General features: G+C 42.3%; 2 protein-coding genes across 3 annotated transcripts; both read left to right on the forward strand.

The window, feature by feature from the left end:
* The first annotated feature begins 3733 nt into the window (after positions 1-3733).
* Positions 3734-16088, forward strand: LOC120726815 (gastrula zinc finger protein XlCGF57.1-like). The gene is made up of 3 exons (XM_040020776.1): positions 3734-4344; positions 8004-8072; positions 11376-16088. Exons 1-3 carry the CDS (start codon positions 4059-4061, stop codon positions 12842-12844), a joined length of 1824 nt encoding a protein of 607 aa, XP_039876710.1. The 5' UTR covers positions 3734-4058; the 3' UTR covers positions 12845-16088.
* Positions 16089-19279: 3191 nt separating this feature from the next.
* On the forward strand, positions 19280-25077 carry LOC120726814 (zinc finger protein 2 homolog). 2 transcript variants are annotated; one of them, XM_040020773.1, is made up of 2 exons: positions 19280-19709; positions 22787-25077. In XM_040020773.1, exons 1-2 carry the CDS (start codon positions 19415-19417, stop codon positions 24892-24894), a joined length of 2403 nt encoding a protein of 800 aa, XP_039876707.1. In that variant the 5' UTR covers positions 19280-19414; the 3' UTR covers positions 24895-25077. The 2 variants fall into 2 exon arrangements, with proteins under 2 accessions (XP_039876707.1, XP_039876708.1); XM_040020774.1 differs by having other exon boundaries at positions 19620-19709; positions 22837-25077.
* The last annotated feature ends 1199 nt before the right edge of the window (positions 25078-26276 follow it).

Genomic DNA, 26276 nt, shown 5'->3' on the forward strand with positions numbered 1-26276 from the left:
GTGCTGAAAAACGGTGACGTTCACACAGGAAATCATCAGGAAATGATAAAATGTCCAAACGCGCTCTAATCACTCTCTCCCGGTGGAGAGCTCTGCTGAGAATTTGGGCTTCAACATCTACTGGCTCTTCAAGGAAGGGACACGCCATGTCTGACACTTCCTACAGTCAGGTTTCCGACAAAGAGGCGGGGAAAGTCAGGGTTAGTTGAAGTAAACCTGCTAGGGGGCAGGTTAGCTTCACGGAGTGTGTCGTCATAGTGACTCACTCAGAATTAATCTAAACTCGCTTTGTGAAACCGAAAACCCAGAGTTTTCGTTAACTCAGGGTATACTTACTCAGAGTCTGCACTAAACCGGCTTCCTGAAATAGGGCCCAGGCCAGTGTCCTGTAGGTCAACACACCTGAATCAAATGATTAGTTCATTACAGGCCTCTGGAGAATTTCAAGACATGTTGAGGAGGCAATGTAGCCAGTAATTCAGCTGTGTTGGATCCAGGACACGTCTAAAACCTGCACGAAACCGGCCCTTGAGGCCTGGAGTTGGACGCACGATCTGATATCGTCGTGTTGGTGTTGTTCCCAGATCAACATAGTAAATGTTGTTTCAAATGTTGATCAACATTGCAAGTGACCAATCAGAATGTTGCGACGTCATACTTTTGCGACTTCGGGAAAAAACTACCGTAAAACAAAAAACGCTAAGCAGAATTGATATTGTCCTTGCAACATTGGAATTTCATAAATGCACGAATGGCGCCGTTTGTAAAGTGAAACATGCTGAAATTAACGGCAACATTTTTCCACATTTAGCTCAAAACCTTACAAAAACATACTTTTTCGAGTAATTTTTTACAACATTTAGTAAAATATTTGTAACTTTTCATCAAATGTTAAATATTAAATCTAAATGTTAAATATTAAATCTAAATATTATATTTAAATCTAAATGTTAAATGTTAAATCTAAATGTTAAATGTTAAATCTAAATGTTAAATCTAAATATTATATTTAAATCTATATGTTAAATGTCAAATCTAAATGTTAAAAGTTAAATCTAAATGTTAAATGTTAAATCTAAATGTTAAATGTTAAACCTAAATGTTTAGGCTAATATGCAAATTTATTGTACGGATCAACGGAAATACCAAAATAAAAGCTTCCCGAAAACCTCCGGTGCAAAATTGTGTCTGTTCTCCTCCTCACTTCTCCCCGCCATGTGCTGCTTCACTTCTTGCCTACGAGCATGTCCAGCGATTTTGAAGTGGAGACTGCAGCTGCTAAGAGTGCACTACTGCTAAACCTTTGGATGGCCGACAAAACGGATCTTCCGATGTTTTCAGCTAAATCGCCGGACGTGCTTTCTCATGGTCGGGTTATGGCTGAATTCCAGTGGAATGACGGTCCCGCCATAATAGACGTTCCAGCCCTAAACCTAACCTTATCCCTAACTATAACCTTATTCCTAACCTTTACTAGCAGTTAAATGACGTAAAATAGTGTTTTCCATATCGATTTTTAGAAAATGAACGAACATGTGTAGATTGAGTCCAAACGGTTCTCATGTGCTCTCCTTTTTCCGATGCCATAATTTAGGAACGTGTTGGGTACCCGAAAGCATAAAATGTTGACAGTTTGTCACCTAGCGAAAATTATTACGCTTTGGGAGTGAGAACGTGTCTGACCACTACCGGCACACTTTTGCAGCGGAGGTTTTCGGAAAGCTTTTATTTTGGTATTTCCGCTGATCCGTGCAATAAATTTGCATGTTAGCCTAAACATTTAGATTTAACATTTAGCATTTAGATTTAACATTTAGATTTAACATTTAACATTTAGATTTAAATATAATATTTAGATTTAACATTTAACATTTAGATTTAACATTTAGATTTAAATATAATATTTAGATTTAACATTTAGATTTAAATATAATATTTAGATTTAACATTTAACATTTAGATTTAAATATAATATTTAGATTTAACATTTAACATTTAGATTTAACATTTAAAATTCTGTTTTAAATATGAAAAGTTACAAATATTTTACTAAATGTTGTAAAAAATGACTTGTTTTGAGCTAAATGTGAAAAAATGTTGCCGTTAATTTCAGCATGTTTCACTTTACAAACGGCGCCCCATACTTGGCATGCCAAAGAACAACGTCACAACAATGTGGTTGATCCTGGAACAACAGGATCAACCACATTGTTGTGACGATATCAGATCATCCGAGTTGCACACCCCTGGTCTAATGCATTTCGGAGGAGTTATTAATTCATGTCACCGTGAGCCTCCAAGCATCAAACGGATTTGCCTAAAAGTAACGCATGAAAGCCAATCCTCTTTGTTTATTCATCACCGGGAGTGCTGCATAAAGAGAGGCGACTTCTGCCAAAGTCAGGGTTAGTCGTGGTTAGATGGCTTTGTAAAGTACAGGCAGACAGAGTAAAGCTAGTCAGTGATGGTAAGAAACATGACAATTGCCTGTTTGTGGCTCAGCAGAAAATAACACAAATTTCATTGAATGCTGGGGATACTGACATTTTATTTATCTTTCTGAGTGTGGAGTTGGGCTGTTCTTCTTCAGGCCCAAAGGAGCTACACATATCTTACTTTGCATGTGTGTCCTGGCCAAATCTAAACCTGAAGGTAAAAACTGCCAGAGTTCCAGGATACAACATAGCTTTGTTGCTGAAAAGCAATTGTAGGTTACAACAGAAATAAACATGCCATTCAGTAACAACCCCTCACCCCATCTGGTTGCAGCAGATAGCTGCCCCTCCCTGAGCCTCGCTGAGTCGCCATCCTAACCGGTATCTATCCACAGAGCACCAAACTCCTAAAGCTGGTGGACCCACAGAAGGGCAGCTGATGTACTGGTTTCAGACCTGAGCTGCCTTCTGTCATTATTATTCATTAACTTAAAAACCATGATCCATTAGCTAAAGTTTATAAATGAAGTTTCTCTTTGAAAAACAAACAAAAATATACTAGAAACAAAGAGTTGAGGGTGATGTGACATTCTGTGGAGGGTCTTATGTTCAGCCCAGTGTGTGTGTTTGTTTGTTTTTTAACTCTAAAGCTGGTATCATGTTGCATTATTCCATTAATATTTTGCTTGAATTTTCTATTGTGTATAAGAACATTTTAATCCATTGTTCTGGTGGATTTGCTGAGTCTCTAACAGCGGAGAAATGTAAGTAAGTAGTTCTACTCAACTGCAGTACATCAGTGCGAAATTCAAATACTTTGAACCTGTTCTTCACAAGGCTGTAGGAAGAAGGCAGCCCCACAGAGACAGAGCTGGAGTCTGACGAGAGGAGGAAATGGCTGATTGAAAAAAGACCAAAAGACTTGCAGGAGGACACAGAAAATGGGAAAAAAAAAGAGCAAAGAAAACTAAAAATAGTTTGTAGTTTATAGACTCTCTCCAAAAGGTCTACTGTCATCTTCACAGGCGTCAGTGGGTTCAGCTCCAGGTTCTGACTGCATCACCTCCTGTCTGCATGTGTACTTGTCATTGTTCTGTATCAGGAGTTTCACAGATGGTTCTCCTGAGGTGCAGTCATCAGAGTAGAGGAAGAAGTGCAGTGGGGAGAGAACACACCCCTGGGGCAGGCCGGTGCTGATGGTCTGTGTGTGGCATTGTGATGCTCCTCAGCCTCAGCAGCTGCTGCCTGTCAGTCAGGAAGCTGGTGATCCACTGACAGGTGAAGGGGCACCTGTCAGTGGATCACCAGAATGACTCTGCTGAGATTTGGAGTAAACCATGGTTTGCTATCACTGAATGTGAAACCTTTTTCTCAGGGCTTTCTGATCTGTTCCAGCTTCAGCTGCTGACTCACATGCCGTTAACTTCTGGCTAAAAATGTCCCGCACAACCAGAAAGTTGCAAGGAGACTCCGGAACTCTCCTCTGACTCCGACAGCCTCCGCTTCAGCAGGGGCGCTGTTCGCTCTCTCCGCACCGCGCTCCTCGACTCGGAACTCGCAGCGTGTTTACATTCCCGCTGGCTCTCTTTGTCCCGGAGGCTCCCGGCAGGGAGAAGCCGCAGAATGTGCACAGTGCAGCTGCTGCGAGTGTCGGTCCACGAGCGGATCAGCGCCGCCGCCGAAGACTTGTTGCTGCGGCTGGAGAAGGGAGAAGAAGCAGCCGAGCTCCCGGCGCTGAGAGCGCTGCTGACCGAGCGGCTGACGGCGGCCGCGGAGGAGATCGTCGCTCTGTTGGAGGAGACCGTGGCGGAGTACCAGGACAGAGTAGAGCGCTCGGAGCGGGAGATCTGCCGTCAGAGGAGGCTGCTCGATGCCGTGCTCAAGCCCGAAGTCCGGCTGCAAGCGGCAGGTCAGTGTCGCGCTAAACGCAAGCAGGACCCAAACAGAACACAAACAGGACCCTCGGTATGGGCTAACCAGCTGGTTATTGTCACCGATTAATGAGTTACTGGCTCCACGTAGCTGGATCGTTCTCTTTTTCCAGTCAGCAGAAATCTGAAATATTTGATCTTCGAATTAATAAGCTTTTGCAGTCTCATCGGTCATAAAGGTTCAGTGTAAGCGCCACTGCAGAAATACTATTTCAGGCTTCTTCTTCTTCTTCTTCTGCATAGGGTTTACTGGCGGTTGGCACTATTTCAGTCTGTTGGGGCCGATGCTTTTACTCACACTGCTTTCCAGCACGTGTAACACCAGGGGCGGATCTAGAAGGGTGGCATGGGGTGGCAAGTGCCACCCTAAAATGATCCCTTGCCACCCCAGTTTTGCATATGACAGTGTTGTTTATTAAAATAAGATAGCATTAACAGTTTGAGCGTAGTTACAGTCAACAGTGAATATAAATGCTAAAACTGAATATATTGCATAGTGTTCCCCCCTCCACCATTAACAAATGGTTCAGCCCATAGGCTTTTTTCTTGTTTTCAGTAGCAAGCGATGGTTATTATTGTGCCAGAGCACATTTTGAACAACACCATGGGAATTTCGCTTTTTACACAGGTGGTTGGATGTTACACTGTGGAAATGGAAGGAAGCTGAGTGTTATTAACCCTCCGTGGTCCACAGACACGCTGCACCTCCAAATCACATGACTGATGTAAGCTGACACAGCAACAAGCTGCAGCCACGCTGAGTCTCTATTTCAGGCCACATTGAGAGTTCGGACTTCAAAGTTTTTACATTTTAATTACAGGCCAGTAAATCCAGAGTTATGATAATATATATATATGCCATGCTTTTTTCTAAATACTGTCATCACGTTTTTGTGTGTGTGTGTTTTAAACGTTTTCTAAGGACAGCGCGAAAACAGTAAAGAAAGAAATAAAGCCACATGTTTCCTATCGGTGGAAAAATGTACCATGTCGACCAATTTAAAAAAAAAAAAAAAGTCAACACGTGGGATTTGGTTGTTTAGGAAGAGGGGAGAGTTTTGGGAGTGACGGTAACGGCAGCGAGACAGAGAGAGCGAGCGAGTGAGAGAGCGAGCGAGCGAGAGAGTTTTTAGATGTGGGAGATTTGTGACGTTTAGTGTGGAGTGTATAAGTGTGTTGTGTTGTGTAGTTGTTCTGTTGTGTAGTCGTTGTTTTGTTTTGTGTGTCAGTGAGGGCACTAATGAAGGTCACAGAGGCACATTTGCAAGGTAAACACTGTCACTAAGTAGAAAACCAGCGGAGTGATACACCTCCTGTTGTCAGGCCTGCAGGTTTATCCCTGTGCTGTTCTCCTGTTTTTACTGGCACACATCATTTGTGGGGCATCTTATTGCAACACCTGATTGTTCTCTCATTTTAGTTTTAGTAATATTTTTAAATGGTTGTACAAAAAACCCCCAAAAAAAACGGCAGGTCTATTGGCTGCATTTTTAGATAAATTGTTGTTTATGTTTCCAAAATGTACATTTTATATTTGCATTTCAAGTTATAAAAATTTACTCAACATGTCTGTGGGGTTTTTTTTACAGTAAAGAAATACTACTAGGATTTTAAGTTCTCTGTGTGATTTCAGATCAGTAATACTAATGGGACCCCTAACTTCCAAATGTACTTCCTCCATTAAGAGCCTCGGTGTTACTTTTGACAGTGCTTTTAAATTTGATAAACAAATCAGCTCCGTAGTCAAGGGATCTTTTTATCATCTACGGATTTTAGCTAAAGTCAAGTCCTACCTGTGCAGGAACGATCTAGAAAGGGTGGTCCATGCTTTTATTACTTCACGGCTGGACTACTGTAACTCCCTTTATGCTGGTTTAGATCGTTCCTGTCTGCATCGCCTCCAACTGGTGCAGAACGCTGCTGCTCGCATGCTGACCGGTTCCAAAAAGAGAGACCACATCACTCCGGTCCTCTGCTCTCTCCACTGGCTCCCAGTTGCTTTTAGGATTGATTTTAAAATTTTACTGCTGGTTTTTAAGGTTCTTAACGGTACTGCACCTCCTTACCTGGAAGAGCTTCTTAGCATTTACCGCCCCAGGAGATCTTTGAGGTCAGCAGACCTGATGCTTTTAGATGTTCCCAGGTACAGATTAAAGACTAAGGGAGAGAGGGCTTTTGCTGTGGCTGCACCCAGACTGTGGAACAGTTTACCTCCTCACATCAGATTCTCCACAAGCCTAGGAACTTTTAAAACTGCTCTTAAAACTCACCTCTTCTCATTGGCTTTTAGCAAGGTTTAACTTACTGTATTAACTTATTGTTTTATCAGTGAGGTGTTTTATGTACTTGCGTTTTATTGTATTTTATATTTGTATTTTATTGTACAGCACTTTGGTCAGCCTTGGTTGTTTTTAAATGTGCTTTATAAATAAACTTGACTTGACTTGACTTGACAGTATGTCAGTGAAAAAAACAACTAAATTCAGTTGAGCTGAAAAGAAAGATACCAAACAAGGCAAGGGGGAAAAAATAAAATGAAACAATTTGAGGGTGAAATACAAACGTAAACTCAAAAGGAATCAAAAATGGCCGGTTGTATTTCAGACCTCAGTGGGTTAATCCAACAAATCGTGAAAAATTAGGTTTAAATTTTTGTTCATGACAGTGCAGATTTCTGACATTTTGTGTAATTTAAGCTGTAACAATGTGATTGTTTTCTAACAAAAAACAGTGTGAAACTTAAGTTAGACTTGTGTTTGTAAATGAACCGCCCCATGTTGTGTAGCTTTCTGGGTTTTATAGTTATTGGGCTACATATTTATTTATTATACAGGCTATACAGAAACTCACATGTTTTATGTAACTAAAGTGTGTAATTATGTGGGCTACAGACAATAATTAAGTTATAGTCTATATTTATATGAAAAACGTGTATACTTACTGCATTTGAATTATTTTAACCATATGTAACCACCTGCATATGTGTTTGGAAAAAAAAAAAGGCTTTGAGGGTCATCAGCTGTTCCCTCCACTTTTCAGTCCACTTTAAACGCTTTTTTGGTTCTGAAGAGACGGCGCTGTTTCTGGAGCGTGTTCATGCTTCTTCCGCTTTGTGTAACAGAGCTGATAGCACGGTGAGGTGTGTTCACAGGCTGTGGTCCTCATTTACCAACAGTGCACACGCACAAATCTATGTGGAAATCGTGAGCGTGACAATGACGATTCAGCGATATTTGCATACTTGGATTTTTTCAATGCTGCTTCGATGCTGCTGCGTCACTTTTAAAAAGGTCCAACAGCTTTGTTGTGAGCAGAGCAGCTTTGAGCTGCGTGGGGAGTTTGAAATTCTTTAAAAGGGGCCCACCTTAAAGAACAGGAGGTCTCCATCAGGTTAAAACATGTTTTCATGTCTTTGCTTTTCATGGAAAAACATTCTATAGATTATTTTAAGCTTTCCTATGTGGAATTTTATGGTCACTCATGAGTCAGTCATCTTATAGATGGAATTTAAAATGTGTTTGTTTTGCTGGTGGGACAGATTTTAGGATTTGCATGTACATATTGTTATATTATTATCCAGTGTATTGTTGTGTGTTGTTTCTCCTCTGGTTTAACTCCAAGGTTCTTCTACACACAGGAAATACCTCCATTGTGCAAACAGCCAGTCAGAGGACAGCTGAGATTAAAGTGACTGTGCAGTGTGCAGGTATGTGCATTAAAGTATTTCAGAATCATCACCATGACAATATTAATCTTAAAAATATACATTAAATATACATTAAACTGTTCACTGCTCTGCGGGTATGATGTATGTTTGATGCTCCAAGCAGCCCAGAAATCTTAGCAGGTTAAGTCAGAAATTAAAGATGCTTCCGCATCAGGTTAACACAAACCACACAGCCTGATTCTGTGTTCATTTTTTCCAAATAAAGGAATCTGATCGCATATGCTCAGACCAAAGCTGGTGATTCTCGGTGCTCTGGGGTGAAAATGGTCCATATGTTAATGTAAATTGCATTGATCTGCACCAAGTAGATGAGGAGGGCGGGAAGAGCACAGAAAATCCCGTTTATTTATTTTTTTAAATCAAAGAGCCTCTGTAGACCAAACACTTGGCATTTCGGCATTATCATACCTGTTGGATTGGACTGAGTAACACCTGGAAATAAAGGTGCTTCGATCTGCATTACATCTGAAAGCATTCATCCAGCTGATGTCAGGACCTATCATAAATAAAATCAGAGTAAAGGAATTAAAATTCCAGTTTTTAAAAGGAGTTGAAAACCGTGTAAATGTAACTAAAACAGAATATGAAGAAAGAACCATTGGGGTCAGAGTTACTGTAGTTACTGTAATACCGGTTTCCACCACAGGGTGGAGCATTGAGTCAGTCTAACTTTCATCTAACAAGCTCACTCATTCAGTACATGTTTTGATTTTCGAAAGCGGCCTCTGAGGAAATGGATCAAAACATATCTCAAAATGCTCAATGCTGTAATGAGGGGTGGGTGATATATCGAATATACTCAATGTATTGCAAGTTTTTCCACGTATGATGGTTAAAAATGACTTAATCGTAATCATCGGGTATAAATTGCCATGGAAATATTAGAGTGTCTGCATGTAACTCACTGTAAGTTTTTACATGCTGCAAATGCAACATTAATCCCCACTCCTAACTGGAAAACCAGTTGGAAAAAATACAGACAGGAAAAATGATGGCGACAGCGGGAGTTTCAGATGAGTGAGGGAATGAGAGTCGCTGTCATTTGGATTTCATAAGGACGGTGCTGAATAAAATGCGGCAATTTGCAAACATGCCGTAAAAATATTGCCGCAAAAGGTAGCAGTACCACAAATTTATTCTACCAGCTGAAACGTCATCCACTGCAAAATTAAGAATGTTTTAAACTCCACATATCAGCGTCTCCCCACACACTAAAGAAAATGTTAAATAAACCAGCTGCAATTACCTATAAAGGTTCTTGGTCGCTCTCTAGACTTTTATTTCTGTAATTTGAGGTCATCACATTTTTTATTTTACAGTTTTTATATGTTATAAACACAAAAGAGCACCTTTTTCATCTCAATTGTTTTATTGTCTCGTGAATTTATTGCTTGATGTACTTTTTTGTTTCTATGATCTTTTGCTTGTTAAAGGTCTATTGTTGACCACAGAAAGAGACATAAGGTATGTCTTAATTCGTAGGCCGCATCCTTCAGAGGCCGCATTTGAAGCCCAATTACCTCACGGCCAGGCGACGAAGGCTGTCATAATTTGAAGGCTGCTCCAAATGCGGCCAACAACTGTGTCCTTCATTTCCCCAGATTTTAAGGATGGGTCGGGTCCTTTTTTCAGTGTTTTATTTGTTTCTGAGTAAATCGGTTTAGCTGAGATTAAAGTTATAGTTTTCACACAGCTGAATAAACGTCAAACAGGAAATGGTTAAACAGAAATGTGAGATGGTCGAGAATTTACTCCAATGTCATGTTATATATTAGGCAAGGCAAGGCAAGGCAAGTTTATTTGTATAGCACAATTCAACAACAAGGTGATTCAAAGTGCTTTACAGAGACATTAGAAACAAGAACAAATAAAAAGCATGATTTAAAATAGATTAAAACAAGCAAATAAACTAACTAACTAATTAACAAACAAACAAACAAACAAACAACAGTATATAAAATCAAAACAGATAAAATCAGAACAGTAGATAAAATCAGTAGTTAAATGTAAGTTTTGAAATTTAAGCTTAAAGTGTGGATTTGGTGCTTTATTCAAATGCAGCTGAGAACAGGTGAGTCTTCAACCTGGATTTAAATAAACTGAGTGTTTCAGCTGATCTGAGGCTTTCTGGGAGTTTGTTCCAGATATAAGGAGCATAAAAGCTGAATGCAGCTTCTCCGTGTCTGGTTCTGACTCTGGGAACTGATAAAAGACCGGATCCAGATGACCTGAGGGATCTGGATGGTTCATACTGGGTCAGGAGGTCATTGATGTATTTTGGTCCTAAACCATTCAGAGCTTTATAGACCAGCATCAGAACTTTAAAGTCTATCCTCTGACGGACAGGCAGCCAGTGTAAGGACCTCAGAGCTGGACTGATGTGGTCCACTTTTTTGGTCTTAGTGAGGACTCGAGCAGCAGAGTTCTGAATGAGCTGTAGTTGTCTGACTGATTTTTTAGGTAGACCTGTAAAGATGCTGTTACAGTAATCAAGCCTACTAAAGATGAATGCATGGACTAGTTTTTCCAGGTCCTGTTGAGACATCAGATCTTTTATCCTTGATATATTCTTGAGGTGATAGTAAGCTGACTTTGTTATTGTCTTAATGTGTTTTTCTAAGTTTAGGTCTGCATCCATCACTACACCCAAATTTCTCGCCTGGTTTGTGGTTTTTAGATGTATAGATTGAAGTTCTCTGGTGACCTGTAATCGTTTTTCTTTGGCGCCAATATATATCATGATTAGCGAGCAAGGAGCAGACGGCTGAGTTTATTAAACTCCACCGCGACAGCTGGTGACGCAAAGCTGAAAGCTAGACCATCCCATTCAACAGCCTCGCACTTCTGGCTTACTTGGCTTTCAAAGGACCTGGCCCACATAGACCGCGAAGGCCAGGTCCTATGCGGCCTATGAATTGGGACATACCTATACTGTAATGTGTAGTCACTTGTGAAAAACCTTTGACTTGGTTAAAATAAAATATTTCAATATATTCAGATTTTTTTGTGTTTAAGTAATAAAAAAATAAAAAAATTTAATTGTCGATTTGAATGAGTATACCAGTGCAATTTTAGGCACTATATGAAAATAGCATTTGTTTTTGGAGGTTATTTAACATATCATGATATATATTGTGTATCGTGATGTAGCCCCCCCCAAAAAACGTGATATCAGATTTTCCTCATATTGCCCAGCCCTAGCTGCAATAACTCAGCCATCACTAGGTGCATCTCAGGTGTTCTGATCTGATTGATGCTGACGACTGTTGTTTTCCTCCTCAGATCCTCTGCAGTCAGTGACGCTGTACGACCCAAACGACCCCACAGACCAGGATCCCTCCGATCCAGAGGAGCACGATGGCAGCAACGTTTCCTGTCCATCATCACCTCCTTCGCCCTCGCCATCCTACCACCCACCCCTCTCTGAGAGCAGCAATGGAGACCCGGACAGTGACTGGATTGAACATAGGCGGACTCTCAGACCTCTGAGGAGGAAGAAGCGTAGCCGTCCGGCGCTCAGTGTCACAAGCAACCGGAGGCGCTCGAGTCTGGCTCAGAGCTTCAGCTGCCATGTGTGTGACCGGGCACTGCAAGGGAAAGGCTTCCTACTCAAACACGTCCTGCACACCTGTGCCAGCAACCCAGACTTTCGCTGCGGTTATTGTGGGGAGTGCCTGGACTCTGCCGATGGCCTGAAGGCTCACCTGCAGATGCACCAGGACAAAAGCAAAACATGCTCCTTCTGCGGGAAAACCTTCCATTCCATCCTGGCGCAGGAAATGCATGTGCGGTTGCACACAGGAGAGAAACCGTACAGCTGCAACTTCTGCGGCAAGAAGTTCAGTCAGAAGGGCAACCTGACGTCACACCTGCGTGTCCACGCAGAAGAGAAAGCCTTCAAATGTAAAGAGTGCAGCCGTGCCTTCTGTCACATGAGCTCTTTGGAGCGCCACATGGAGGAGCACAGAAGCTCAGCAGTGCACACCTGCAGTGTCTGCGGTGAGGAGTTCAGTAAACGGAACAGTCTGCGGCAACACATGGCAAGTCATCAGAAGAACGACAGCCTCAGAATTAAGACGAACCGCACTTCAATACCGTCCTTCCGCTGCAAAGTTTGCAGTGACACCTTTGATAGGAAGACCCTGTTAGTGAAACACGTGGCGACTCACCTGCAAGACACGGACTGCCGCTGTGGACTCTGCGGACACCATTATGAGTCCTCTGACAGCCTTGCTGCCCACCTGCGCTCCCACCGCGAGGCTGGCGGCACCTGCAGCATCTGCGGGAAGTGCTTCCCGGGCCAATCGGCGCTGCAGATGCACCTGAGGATCCACACTGGGGAGAAACCCTACAGCTGCAGCTTCTGTGGGAAGGCTTTCAACCAGAGTGGCAACCTGAAGACGCACCTGAAAATCCACACGGGTGAGCGGGCGTTCTCCTGCAGCCTGTGTGGGAAAGGCTTCACCCAAAAACAGACCCTGGACACACATGTCCGCTTTCACAACAAGGAGCGCCGCTTCCTGTGCCAGGTATGCGGGAAGGGCTTCATGCAGGATGTGGACCTTAAGAGACATATGCTGATCCATACCGGGGAGAAACCATACACTTGTAGGGTCTGTGGGAAAAGTTTCCAGGCCAAACGCTCGCTTAATGGGCACCTTAAAGTGCATTTAGCTGGCCAGGAGGACTCGAGGCCAGAGCCGCAGAGGACAGCAGAGGACAGCTTCTACTCAGGATTCACGCAGTTGTAGTACCACAGCACCTCCCCATTATTCATAATAGCACAGAACACTACAGGTGACAGGAAGTGTCAAAAGTGACAGGAAGTGACGAAATGGAATCTCTATAAAGTTGGTCATGTTTTCATAATGGTAGTTGTACCACCTTCACTGACTGTACTCCTTTCGTCTCCATCTGTCTCCCTCTCATTCACACACATGCATTCTGTTTTCCTCTTACTGGCTCCTCTTTTCTCCAGAGCATACCTCCACCTCTCCATGCTCTCCTCCACCTACTCACTACAGATCACGGCGTCATCTGTAAACATCGCAGTCCACAGACCTTATCTCTCAGTCGGTCCTTCACCACAGTAAACAAGAGGGGCTCAGAGCAAAGCTGATGTAATCCCACCTCTACCTTGAACCACCCTGTCACTCCTACCACTCAATTCACCACTGTCTCTGTCCTCATACATGTCTTGCACCACCATCACAGACTTCTCTGCCACTCCTTACTTACCGCAGTTCCTCTCTGAACTGCTAATCATCTGATCCCTCTGACCCACAAAGACACAGTGAAGCTCCTTTTGACCTTCTTTAAACTTCCTCATCAACACTCTCAAGGCAAACATCACATTCACTAACTGTCATCCTTTCTCATTTTCTTCATTCATCATCTCCTCCATGTACTGCTTACATCACATCACACCCTCTTCACTTGTTATTACATTTCAATCCTTGAAACAGCTTGGTCTCTATGTCTAACCAGTCTCCTTCCTTGGTGTCCAGTCTCACATACAGGTCACAATAAGCTTTTTCTACCATTGCTGTCCACAGCCTGTGTACTTCTGTCTACTTTTTTCAATCATCCCACTTTTTCTTTGCTAACCTCTCCACTAAGTCTCCTTGTCCTCTTTCCTCTCACTACTCAGTCCTCTGTTAACTCTACCTGCCACGAAAGCTTGTTTCACCTCCTCCGTGAACTCTGTACAACATTTATTTTTCTACAACTTCCACCATTTAATCTTTGCCTCTACCTTTGCTCAATTCCACTGCTTTTTTTTTTCAAATTTTATTTTTTTTCTTTAGAAATACACAGTGCATCTTGCTCCTTTATACATGCGCATATATATACACACATACTGTACACATACACCCACACCTACATACATATACACACACCTTCAAATACCTACATACATACAAACTTTGCATATTGTTGTATTTGTCTACACAAGTGCCCATTCAGCACAAAATGGAGAAAAGTCCAGTTGAGCACTAAACAAGGTCCAGGAAATAAAGTTAAATGAAAAGAGATTGAGATGGGAAAATCATTTTGTATGACCATATCTTTGAAATTTTTCTTTACAGAGTCTTAGAGAAAAGGTAAATGTTTTCCATTTCAAAAATATCTTTTACCTTTTTAATCGTCGTTTTCTCTCTCCAATAAGATTTAATAGCAGGACAGGTCCAGAATATGTGATAGTGATCAGCCATGGTGTTGCCACATTGTCTCCAGCAGTTACTAGATTCAGGTTTGCAATTCTGAAGTGGTTTATTTTTAGGGTTAATGAAAAATCTAATGTTATTCTTCCAGGAATATTCCCTCCAAAGAGGGGACCTTGACGTGCTATTGTTTGTCTTCTTTCTCCCATTTGGTCTTAACATATTGGGTGTAGTGCTTCCTGAATGATTGTAAATATGAATACAGTTTAGAGATCAGCCTTTTATGTACTTTACCTTTCTAGGTGTTCACAAATATGTCAATGAGGCACCCACTCCCTTACAACTTTATTATTTTTATTAAAGTGGTGTCTCAATTGTCTATAAAAAGCAGTTTTATTTAACCTGTAAGTTTCACTGAGTGGTAAGAATCTGCCCATATCTGTTTTGGCTGAGATTTTACAGTATGCTGTAATACCCTTCCAAGTCCTTTGTGCTAGTGTAAAGTCTGTATCATATCCTGCCCATCTTAGTATTCACACCTTCCTTTCTAAATTATTAGTTTTTACCTTCTTTAATCCCTATATTTAAAGCTACTTTAGTGTACACGTGTTTTTCCTGTAGGCTTATATCACCCAATAAAGACTGTAAAACCTGTCTAATTGGGTAAGTTCAAAATCTTTTCATTTTGCTTCGTATCTAGTATCACAAAGTCTAACCAAGTACTGAAGCTGTAATCGTAATTGTCCTCCAGGTTAGGTAAAGACAATCTACCTTGGTCTTTTGGTAACTGTAGAGTCTCAAGTGGTACCCTGGTTTTTATCTCGCCAAATAAGTTGTGAGATCATTCTTTTCCACTCATTAAGTTGTTTCGGGGGAATTTCAATTGGCAGGGACTGAAAAAGAAACAACACACGGGGTAAAATTGTGAAGAAAAAAATGGTCACAATTTCTATTCTGCCATACAGACAAACTGTCAAAGGTGTCCATCTTCCGGAGTCCACTTTTATATTTTGTGTGATAGCGTTATAATTTAAGTTATAAATTTCTGTCAAATCCTTTGTTGTGGTGACTCCAAGATACGTCAGTTTGTTAGTATTCCATTTGAAATTATGCATTTTACGTATGTTTTCTTTTGGTACATAGATGCAAGTTAGAGTTTGGGTTTTTTGTATATTTAATTTGCAACCTGAGTATTGGCTAAATTGTTTAAGACGAGTCATCAATTTAGGGAGGCTAGAGTCCGGATTGGACAAGGTCAAAAGTACATCATCTGCATATAAGCATATTTTATACTCCACTCCTTGATTTCCTTGTCTTCTCTAATCCATTGAACCAGGGCTCTATAAAGAGTACAGACGAAGTAAAGCTTAGGGGACACCCCTGAAGACATCCTCTCTCAAGTCTAATAGTCGTAGACAGATTTCCATTATTTTTTATCTGGGCAGTTGGACGACTGTACAGAAATTTCAAACAACCTATGATCTGTTCTTTGAATTCAAATTGTTTTAGTACTAAGAGATTCAGGATTTTGATTTTTTTTGATAAGTTTGAGGAGTCCAAGGTAGGGTGTAATTGTACATTTCAGTCTCCACCACATATCAGAACACCTGATGTCTCTGTAGCAACTAAATCAAACATGGTCCTTAATAATGATTTGTGTTGTCCAGGAGGTCTGTAGATGTTAAGTAGCATCACTACTTTAGAGTCTAGAATTCCATATAACCAAAATATATAGTCCTTCCTCAGCTGGAAGGAATTTGTTTTAAAATTAGAATTGCAACTCCCCTATTGGGTCCCTTTGTGTTTGATAAATAAAATATGTATTTAAATCTGGGGTGTTTAGGTTTTTGTGCCCTTTTTTGGTAAAGCGGGTCTCCTGCCAAAGAATTATATGATGGTTTTCCTCTTTCATTCCAGCAATAAGTTTACATCTTTTAACTGGGCTTTGTAACTCATTGACATTAAGTGTTAGTAACCTATACTGCTGAAAGGACATGCCTTGTATAAGAAACAGCATTTACATTGTAACCCTTAAGTGACAAAAAACACAACACACATCTGACAAAACTTGGAACTTTAACTGAAATAGAACAAATGAGAGAATGGTGGTTTCTACTCAAAATCAGAATTTCCCAAAAACCTTTTGGAGAGGAAAGCTCTTGCATTACGAGGGGCCTCTCCTCGGTAAGGTTATGAATAATCAAAGTATTACAAAGTAGTTAGTAGTCAAAATAAACAGGAAAACAAGCTCCCAGAACAGTGGCTTATTCTCCAAGTTCTCTAAGGCAGACATTTGTAACTTCCAGTGTAAAATTAAACTGAAATGGTTACACTAAATTATATTTAGTGTTGTTAAACTAAAGTGTCAAGCCTTACCCAGGGAAAGTCAAATCGACAGAGAAACTGAATTTCTCTGGATTCTGTGGATTGGGTCTCTTCTCCTGTGAAGCTCCCAGAACCTTCCTCCTCTTCAGATTCTCTGTGGCCTCTGCTGGCTGTAATAAGTTACGGTGACATCGCTGAAGAAGACACGGAGCAAATTTCTTTTTCTTTAAGGACTTTCCTGTTGGGTGCGTAAGCCCTTCTTTTCCATTCATTTTTCCAAGCAGACTGGAGCACCAGTTCTCTTAATTCTGTGTTTTAGAAAGTAAGTTACTATTGACCGGGGCTGGCATTCGGTGGTGGCTTCGGGCCGAGAGCTCTGTGACTTCTTTGCATTCACAGCTCCGTATCACTTAGGGACAACTCCAATTTAATAAACGTTTCTAAAAAACTCCCATAGTTTGGGAGTTTTTTGGGAGTTCTCTTACAGTGTCTTCAGGAATCCCGTATACACAAATGTTGTAGCTATATTTTTCCCAATTTGTGTTTTCACCTCCTTTTTTCCTCCATGAAATCTGTAACAGTCAGTTTAAAGATTAGTTGATTCAAATAAAATGTCAGATATCTTCCATTTGAATCTTCTCAGCTCTGAGCACTCCTCCTCCTCCTCCTTTAAGTGACATGTAATTTCCCTCAAGGTGCCACAATTGGTTTTTGCTTCAGCAGCTGGTGGAGAGTCCGCTGACACGAGTGTGAAGGTTGTCTGTCTCTCTGCGTTAGCCTTGCGTCAGCCTGGTTACCTGTTCAGGTGTGCCCTTCTTCTCACCCTGTGGCAGCTGGGATAGGCTCCAGCCCCACAGCCCTGAGTGGGATCAATTCTAGTTATGATTTTTGGTTTAACTTTCAATATTTAACCATTGCCCAAAACTCGCGACAATCTGCTTTAACTTTGGAGAGAACTGAGCATTTTAAATTTTGTATGTTTTTATACAACCTTATTTCCAAAAAGTCCTGTAAATGAAATTTAGGGATATGTGAAACTGAAAGCTGAAAAGATCCATTTATGCGTATGATATTAATGGTTTCTATTTTTAAAGGTCGACTCATTGTGGTTTAAAAAAGAGAACAAGGAGTATGTAAACAGAGTGCCGTTTCCCTTCAGTTACCTGTGGAGCTGAGCAGAGCACTGAGTGCTGGTGGTAACATTGATTTGACATTTGACATTGACTTTGTTGCATCAGTAAAATCTTTGCAGCACGTTCATGCCTCCAGCAGGTCAGGAGAGTCTGAAGGGAACCCAGTGCTGTCGCTCTGAAGTCATTTGAAGAAGGAAAAACATGATGTTTGAAGAACAGCACAGGTGACCTGAGTTTGTTCAAACTGATCCACAGTCTTTGTGGCTTCAAGTTTTTTTTTTTTAGCTGATTTAAAAAAAAAACATTTTTTTTATGTTGGAGTGATGAGTAATCAGAAGGATTTAATAAGTTTCAAGACTTTTATTGTCAAATAAATGTGTGTGAAGAGTCAGTGTACAGTGCTGACCTTTCTTCTGTGGATTGGTTCTGGTTGAGGTTCGCAAAGAGGAGGCCTGGCCTCGGTCAGCAAACTGTTTACAGGCCACTGAGAGAGAGAGCATGTGCAGCTTCTCTCTGTGAGCAGGTGACGCTTGACTCTTCAGTCTGATAAAAGGGAGAGAGACTGAAAACCATGCAGCTCAAAGCTGAAACTAAGTGTCACACTGAGTCTGTGTGCATCTGTTTAAACACAGATGCTGTTTCACATCATGCTCTGTGTGTGTGTGTGTGTGTCTGAGAGTAAGAGTGAGCTGATGTGTGGTGTGTTAATGTTTCAACCAAGGTGATGGCCTCAGAGTATTTAAAGATGAAATTATTCCAATTGTGGAGGTAAACAGACGACACGAGAGCTCTCGATTAACACTCCTCGTTTATTACTCATCACCACACAACTGAATACTTTTCCCTCCAAAACACAGCAACAACACTTCCTGAGAACTGGGTGTGAGTGGAGCCCTCCAGTGGTCCACCACACAATGATGATAACACGTGACATCCTGATCTCTGTTCTTTAGTGTGGTTTAAATATTGGAGTTTCCAAAATACTAGCTCAGAGTACTTCTTGTCTGTACAGTTGCTTCCTTCACTCAGACGACCTTCATCTTCTGTTCTGAGGAACATATTAATGCGAGAACATAACTGTGAGTGTCTCAGAGTAATCACATTACTGTTACTATTACTCTGACCTCATAACCCGAGTTATCCCCCTGCAGGGATAAAGTTGTCCTCTTTGGTTTGGCTTTAAATCCATCATTGTGACAGGAAAGGAAGACTTGATTATGCTTTCTGTTTACGTTTAACACACAAAACGGACCTTCACGTAAAGAAGTGGCTTTGATGATGAGCTGGAGATTTTATAACCAGAAAAGGAAACTGAAGTCCTCACAGCTGAAAATTCATTTTTCTATGCCTCTAAAACAGAAAAATAAATACAACAGATATAGTAGAAAAACAAGTATAAGAAACCAAATATAGGCTGATATTTCGGATCTAACTTCTCATCTCCTGTGCGTTTGTTTCTTGCTTTGGTACTTTTACCCAAATTTTGATTGACAGCAGAGGTCTAGACAGTTAAACACAGGGTTTACACTTAAAGCAGCTCAGCTGGTACATTTATCCGCCTTAATATAAAAACACTCGGTCTCTCTCGCGAAGCGATGCGTCCTCCACTCCAGCAGGGTCGTGTTCTGGCTCGTCGATACTGAGCATAGCAGGTTTTCGGGCTGTTTACCTTCCTGTGGCCGCAGAGCTCTGATGCGGGATGTCTCTGACAGAATCCCCGCCAAGCTGCTGCGGACTCCGGGCTTTGGCGGAATCTGTGTCAGAGCTGCTGGCACGGGTTGCGGAGGAGGTTCTGGGCGCGTTGGAGACGCAGAGCGGCGGTTCTGGGTCCTCCGGAGGACCCGGCGGTCTGCTGCGGCCGCTGCTCGCCGAGCGGCTCGAAGCGGCAGCGCAGCAGATCGTCGGGCTGCTGGAGCGGGAGGTGGAGGAGTCCCGACGGCAGCTGCGGCGGCTGGAGGCGCTGCTGAGCCCGGTGGTCCTGCTGAACCGGACAGGTGAGCTCCGTGTCTGCTGCCGTGGCTTTCCGGGCAAACAGGACCGGAGCTGTTCAATCAGAAATCGATATTGATCGGGAAGAGGTGACATCATAAGAGCATTACTGTAGTTCAGGAACAGCACCGGAGAGTAAAAGGAAATGGGCGGCTTATCAGCCTCACACATGGCAGAGAGACAAACAAAGGCAGTTTCTTCATGAACTGTTTAAAAGAGTCATTATCTCGTAGAAAACCTCAAAGTCTGACTGCTCAGGAACCAATCCTTGTAATGCCACTGGGCAGCTGCTTTAAAACACCAACTTTATTAAAACAAAACAAAACAGAAAGTTTGAAAGCTTTTTTTCCTTGCTGGCTATTCTCCTACTGCACATACTCAGAGGAACATCATAGCTTTATACAGGCAGACTGCAGAGCAGAGACAGTAGGTACCATGATGGCGGCTGCTGGTTTGGCACAACCTGCTCTCAAGCCTTCAGATCAGGTCTCTGTACTCAAGAAACCATATGTGAGATGGAGAGGCAAGTCTGACTGAAACTATTTTCTCATTGGCAAATAACTTGTGATTGCCAAGTCTTAGAAATGCCATGGTGCAAATGTACAAAAACCACGTTGTTTTACATAGGCTTCTTCTGAGGTCTTATAGCCAGGTAGTCAATAACCACGTCAGGTTAACCTGACACGTGGTTAGGATCAGGATAAAAACGTCTCAATCTCACAGATCTACAGACTGGTCTGAGACCGTCTAGCAACCACAGGATGTGAAGGTTGCTGGTTACTTCCCTGTGATTTCTTTGTTTGCTAAAACATTGCTGCTTCATAGTTTGAATGGAAGTGATGGATTTGTGTGTAAACACTGTCAATTGCACAGCAACTGTTGGTTGCTATGTGTCCTATATGGTGGACAAGTCTTTAGCACATGTGCACAACATGCTGTGAAAATCATTCAGGTGGCGGGCAGCATGAACACCCAAGTTTGTAAATGTGGTAACCTGAGAACAAGGTCACCTAGAACTTTCAAACTGATACCATAAGCCTATCTGCTAAATAATAATAATAATAATAATAATAATAATAATAATTTTTCTTTTCTCATAAATTTAAGGCTTTCACTTCACCTCATCCACCTTTTTCGTTACTGTCTTTAACTTCTGTGGTCCTGGCACACTGTAGTACTAGTATGAATTTCGCTTTGTTCAGCAACAGCAACATGAAAATTAGAGAGAGCCAGTGAGAGCTGTGATTGGCCTGTTAACACGTGCTGCAGTTTAAACAGATGTGTTTAATGTGAAACAAAAAAACTAATATCTGCTTTCTGTGATGACATTTTGTTGGCGATCGACTGTGGTAAATATGCATTGCTTGTTTAGTTGAATCTGACTGCTGCATTTGACACGATGGATCATGATTGTGCCGATCTCTGGTAAGGTTGGGCGATTGGACAAATATATCGACTACTGACAACAGGGCAGCCTATTGTCGAAAGTTTTTACAAGGGCCATTTATTTATTTATTTGTCCATGAGTAAGTTTGCTAATAGTGTCGGTTAAAGCTAACAGGCAGTCAACAGAAATAAATAATAGCGTTGTTTTAACAGCACCCTCCTTTAACTGCGAACAAATGCACCCTCCTCAGAGTGCACCCAAATGCAGCAGCGATTCATTTACTCAAACTCATAACAGAAAGAAAGAACCGCAGTAGCCTATGTTCAGGAAAGAAAAGCATTTTATTTAATTAAAAAACACAATGGTCGGGAAGGAAGCAAAGAGAAACTGCCCTCTTTTTTCCATTATAACTGTGTTTACAGGCCGTTCCAGTGTTTATCTGTCTTACACACTCGACCAAGCAACAGATAAGTTAAAAATCAAAATGTCTCTTCCAGCGAACATAAAAAAAAAAAAATCCCCAATGTAAAGTTTAGTCTTTTGTGCGATTCGGCGCATCTCAAATAAATAAATAAATGAATGAATAATCCAAAAAAAGTAGCTATATTAATGCTGAAACAAAGAAGAAAAGAAGGTAAAATATTCCCTCCAAACAAAACTTATAAATTCTTTGACAGGAAAACAAGCATTTTTACTTTATCCGGTTTTAGTAGTGTGCGCAGGTGGTTAACAATATTACCAGCAGTGTTGAAGATGCGTTCTGAAGGTGTGCTTGTGGCTGGTATACACAGATATTTCCGTGCCATGTGTGACATCAATAGGAAATGTTTTTCATGAATTTTCCACCAAACCAGTGGATCGTCTTCTCTGTCTACGACCTCCTCGGTGAGGTAACAGTCCATTTCTATCTGCGCCTTCTCCTGCAGTGTGCAAGTTGGCAATTAGTTCGTCCATGTTTGGACTTCTTCTGTGTTCTAAACGGGCAAATCAGTCCGTGCATTGTTACATCACTCTGCCCATCGAAAAGTCTGTGCATCCATGAATATATCGTCTATCGTCGGTTATTGGACTGACGATTGTCGGTTGGAAAATTTTTACATATCGCCCAACCTTAATCTCTGGACTACAACACTGTGTGGGAATTTCCGGCTTGGCACTTTTGTGGATAAAATCATATCTTTCTAACAGGAACTTTTGTTTTAAGTTGGGTTCGGCTTGATCCTCTGTGGCCCCTTTACAATGGGGGGTACCGCAGGGCTCTAATCTTGGGCCACTACTGTTTTCATTGTTTCTCTTGCCACTGGGTACGATTTTTCAGAAAACACGATATTTAATTTCATCTATATGCTGACGTTTGCCAGCTTTATCTACCTTTCAATCACTCTGATATCTCCTCAATTGGACTCCTGCTTGTTTGTCTTAGCGATTTGAAGTCATGGATGGCTCCAAAAAATGCATCTAAAAATAAAAATCTAAAAATATTTCTGCTGTGCAGCACTTTGATCGGCCATGTGTTGTTTTTAAAGTGCCATATAAATAAATTATGAATGGAGCTACAGATGTGTGCTGCATTCAGGTGCTAGTGGAAACACTGAACATCTGTATTTCATGTTGTTTCACTGTTACTTTCTGTGTCTTTCATGCCGCAATTGCTTTTATGAACTGTTGACGGTTTTTTCTTTTTTTTTCTTTCAGACACATCTGCTCTTTGTAAGGTTGCTGCTAATGAAAGTCTCTGCCCACAGGCAAACTCCATCCATATGCCTTCACCTCTGCCCAGCCCTGCCTCCTCAGACATCACCTGTGCAGCTAAAAGTGATGACCACTGGAGAGGCAGCCAAAACTCACTCTGCATTAAAGGGACAGATAGGAGAACCACAGACAGGAAGTCCAGTGGGCAGAGACAGCGGACAGCATTGTTGGCGCGCCCGACAAATCAGCCTTGTGTCCTCTGTGGAAAGATTTTCCGCCATCGAGGGAATCTGTTGAAACATGTGAAATTGCACTCAGACTCCCCCGAGCATCTCTGCGGGGTCTGCAAGCAGCGCTTTGAGTCATCAGACAGTTTGTCAGACCATCTGAGATCTCACATGGAAACCGTGAGTGGTGGAGGCGGGACCTGCGGGGTCTGCGGGAAAATGTTTCAGAACATGGAGACACACATGAGGAGCCACACTGGAGTTAAACCTTTCAGCTGCGTCCTCTGCCAGAAGAGCTTTCCCCGATCCGGAGCATTGAGGCGCCACAAAAAGATTCACAGCAGAAGGAGCACTGACCCTTGCCCCGTCTGTGGACTCAGCTTTGCTCAGAGTGAACTTCTCCAAGAGCACCTGAAGATCCACGAGCACGGTGGAGACCAAAATGAGAAAGACAGCGGGAGTGAGGACAGTCAGCCGGACTCACTGAAGCCAAAGCGCGAGGGACCAATGCCAGATCTGAAGTCGGCAGTGCTCTACTGCAGAGTCTGTGGTGATTCGTTCCACAGTCAAGGCTTCCTTAGGAAACATGCCCAAATGCACTGCAGGGAGTCAAAGAGCATGTGTGGCATCTGCGGACAGCAGCTCGACTCGCCAGATGTTCTTCTAACACATTTGCAGTCACACAGAGAGGCTGGTGGGACCTGTGGTGTCTGCGGAAAGACTTTCCAGAACATGGAGACGCACATGAGGAGCCACACGGGCCTCAAACCGTACCACTGCTTGGTCTGTGGCAAACACTTCCCCCGGCCAGGTGCGCTTAGGCGCCACAATAAGATCCACAGTGGTGAGCGCCCGCATGTTTGCAACCGCTGTGGCAAGACCTTCATAGAGAGCAGCGCTTTGAAAACTCACAGAAAGAGTCACTCATTAGAGGGTCAAGATGGCGAGTCACCGACGCACTCTCAGACCAGGACATCTGACATAGAGAATGCCAGAATGCCGCCACGCTGTAAAGTTTGCGGTGAGTCTTTTCACAGTAAAGTAAGTTTGAGAAAACATGCCAAAAATCACTCGGCAGAGTCTGTCTGTGGGGTCTGCGGTGAAAGTATGCCGCCATCAAAAACGCTCACAGAGCACCTGCAGAGTCACAGAGACGCCGGCAAAATCTGTCACGTATGCGGGAAAACCTACCAGAACATTGAGACTCACATGAGGAGTCACACCGGCATCAAACCGTACCACTGCAGTGTCTGCGGGAAGTCCTTTCCGCGGTCTGGTGCTCTGCGGCGCCACAAGAGAATCCACAGTGGGGAGCGACCATATATCTGCGAGTTCTGTGGCAAGACGTTCATTGATAACGGCGCTCTTACCTTGCACATCAGGAACCACACCAGAGACAAACCATCCAACCGCATCTCTTGCGAGACATGCGGGAAGAGCCTCGCCTCCATCCACGTCCTCGAGGTTCACAGGAGGATCCACACAGGCGAGAAACCCTTCCAGTGCTGCATCTGCGGGAAAGCCTTCAGGCAGGTGGGAGGGCTGAATGCCCACAAGCTGACACACACAGGTGAGAAGCCATTCAGCTGCAGCCTGTGCACTAAGAGCTTCAGCACCAAAGGTTACCTGGAGACACACCTCCGCTTCCACAGGAAGGAACGCGCGTTTAGCTGCCACCTGTGCTGGAAGGCCTTCGTCACCAAGAATGACCTGAAAAAGCACCTGCTGACGCACAGTGGGGAGAAGCCATACAGCTGCCGGCTCTGCGGCAAGAGCTACCAGGAAAAGCGCTCCCGGGACGTGCACATGAAAGTCCACGCAGACGCCAGTGACGACCCAATCACGGAGCAGGACACTTTGCAGCCACAGCTGCTGCAGCTGTAGAGACCAGTCCAGACCAGTTTGTACTGGTTTTACTAACTGATCAGAGACAGAAAATATTTTCACAAGACCAAATAAAATCTTCCTGAATATGTATGTTTTTTTGGTGTTTGCAATAAAAAAAAAAAAAAAAAACTCCTGCAGGGCTTCAAAAACAGAGGGCCCTGAAAGGATCCAGTTCTTTAACCCAGGATTGTTTATTCTGAGTTCCACTGAGTCCTGAGTTCCTGGTAATGTGCTAAAATAATCCTGGGGTGAATGAGTCAACTACTTTCATTAAGAGTTTTTAGCTAATGAGCTCAAAACATGTTTGAGACCACAGGACACATTTCTGATTTTTTTCCAGCATTTTACTCTTCCCAAAACATTTAAACATTCAGAAATAAATAATTTGGTTTGATAAAATGTTCTCATAAGAAAATTAAAAACTACAGAAATTTAAAGGTGCACAACTTCATTTAAATGAAAAATAAAAATTTAGTTCATAAAAGAAAATTATATTTTTTAATTTCATTTTCCAGTTTTCCTCCTAATGAAGCTACTGAGTACAAAGTTCTTCAGTTATTACATTAACAGTAGCCAGTGCTGTTCATTATTGTAGCAGTGGGGTGAATTTAAAACTTTTATATCAAACTGCTGCCATGTTTTGTTGTTTTCATGGCTCAGTCTGACTACTTTGATTGATGTAATGTAGTGACCTCAGAGAAGAGCAGCAGAATGAGTGTGTACATGACAAATGGTTTTGCTGTCCGTTAAAAACTGCAAACACGAGTAAACCAGAAACACTTTCTCATGTCTGTTTTTTTTTTTTAAATTGGAAATTTGAAGACCAACAAAAGGAAGTAAAACAACATCATTAAAACTTGTCCAGTGCTTTTCTGTTAATACTCACTCAGTTACTGCTGTAAAAGTACCTCTGACCTCGACTTTTACTGCACTGGAGTTACTGTTTTTTGGGGATGACTGCCACCATCACTAAATATCAGGTTCATCCTGGGTCTCCAGAGCTCCTCATGGACTTGGACCAGAATCTGCTGGTGATTTGAGTTTAGCTCAGAGAAACACAGGTACGGACCAATGACTGTAGAAACACGGACCCATATCAGATACCCTGCCTTCGGTCTGATCATAGTATCTGTAGAACATCAGCAATGAGAAACCTGGTGGTGACCTTCAGAATGAGGATCTTCATTTCAGTCTGAGAGGAGATCTGCAGCTTTGCAGCTCTAACCTGAGCTGATGAGTTGTCTCGTCCCTGCCAGCAGCCAGTGAAGGAGTCTGCTCTTGTCTCAGTGCTTACTTACATTTCTTTGCTTCTGCTCACCTTTAGAGCTTTCTGCTCTTATATAGCTGTGGACTCCAGTCTGGCTGCTACTGTTCATTGT

This window comes from Simochromis diagramma, unplaced genomic scaffold (assembly GCF_900408965.1).
Source record: "Simochromis diagramma unplaced genomic scaffold, fSimDia1.1 OVJJ01000753.1, whole genome shotgun sequence".
Classification (NCBI taxonomy): Eukaryota; Metazoa; Chordata; class Actinopteri; order Cichliformes; family Cichlidae; genus Simochromis; species Simochromis diagramma.